The 658-nt window shown below is 62.2% G+C and overlaps 1 protein-coding gene across 1 annotated transcript in view; it reads right to left on the reverse strand.

The window, feature by feature from the left end:
* The window catches only part of H696_05172 (hypothetical protein), a gene marked incomplete at both ends in the record, with an annotated part of 1007 nt that continues 349 nt past the window's right edge, over positions 1-658 (reverse strand). Inside the window, 2 exons of the mRNA XM_009499028.1 lie at positions 1-446; positions 613-628. Coding sequence (XP_009497303.1) covers positions 1-446; positions 613-628 — 462 coding nt within the window. The remainder of the gene's footprint in view (positions 447-612; positions 629-658) is intronic.

Here is a 658-nt window from a genome sequence, read left to right on the forward strand (position 1 = left end):
TCACCGGTCATCAGCGGCCCCATCGCTGTCCGATTCGATGTCGGGCCCCGGGTCGGACTCGGCCCCAAGGTCGCCAGCGGCATCGGCTCCGACCCCGGCCCTGGTCCCAGGGCCGGTGTCATCCGGGCTCGACCACAGAGCCCCACCGCGCGCAGCCCCTTCTTCCCCGACCTCGTCGTCCTCATCTAGGTAGTAGGAGAAGATGGCATCCTCGTCCTCCTCGCCTGAGAGCCCATCCAGCATGGTCGGTGTCAATGCCGGCGCCAGGGTCCCGCCCTGTGTCCGATGCATGGAGTCACCGAGATGCTGCTGTGATGGCGGCTGAATGCCGAAGGCCAGGCAGGAGGATGCGTGAAGACGATGCTGATCATCCGCCGACCCGGCATCCGTGTAGTAGAACTCGTCTACCAGGTCGCCCAGGTTAAGGAAGTTCAGAATGCTGATGGCTGTTGGCCGGCGAGGAGGAACGGGCGCGTGAGTCAACTTGCAAAGATGGGCCCCCAGCAGGAGCGAGGGCGAGGGCAGAGAAGGAGAGCAGGAAGAAAAAAAAACCCCAACTCCATGCACAGACACACACACACACACATGAAGAAAAGGAAAAAGAAAGCGCACCGGCCTCACAGTGATCCTGGTCCGGGTCGTCGGGGAAGTTTGTATG

The sequence above is a fragment of the Fonticula alba genome (genome assembly GCF_000388065.1).
Source record: "Fonticula alba strain ATCC 38817 unplaced genomic scaffold supercont2.9, whole genome shotgun sequence".
NCBI classification, from domain to species: Eukaryota; order Rotosphaerida; family Fonticulaceae; genus Fonticula; species Fonticula alba.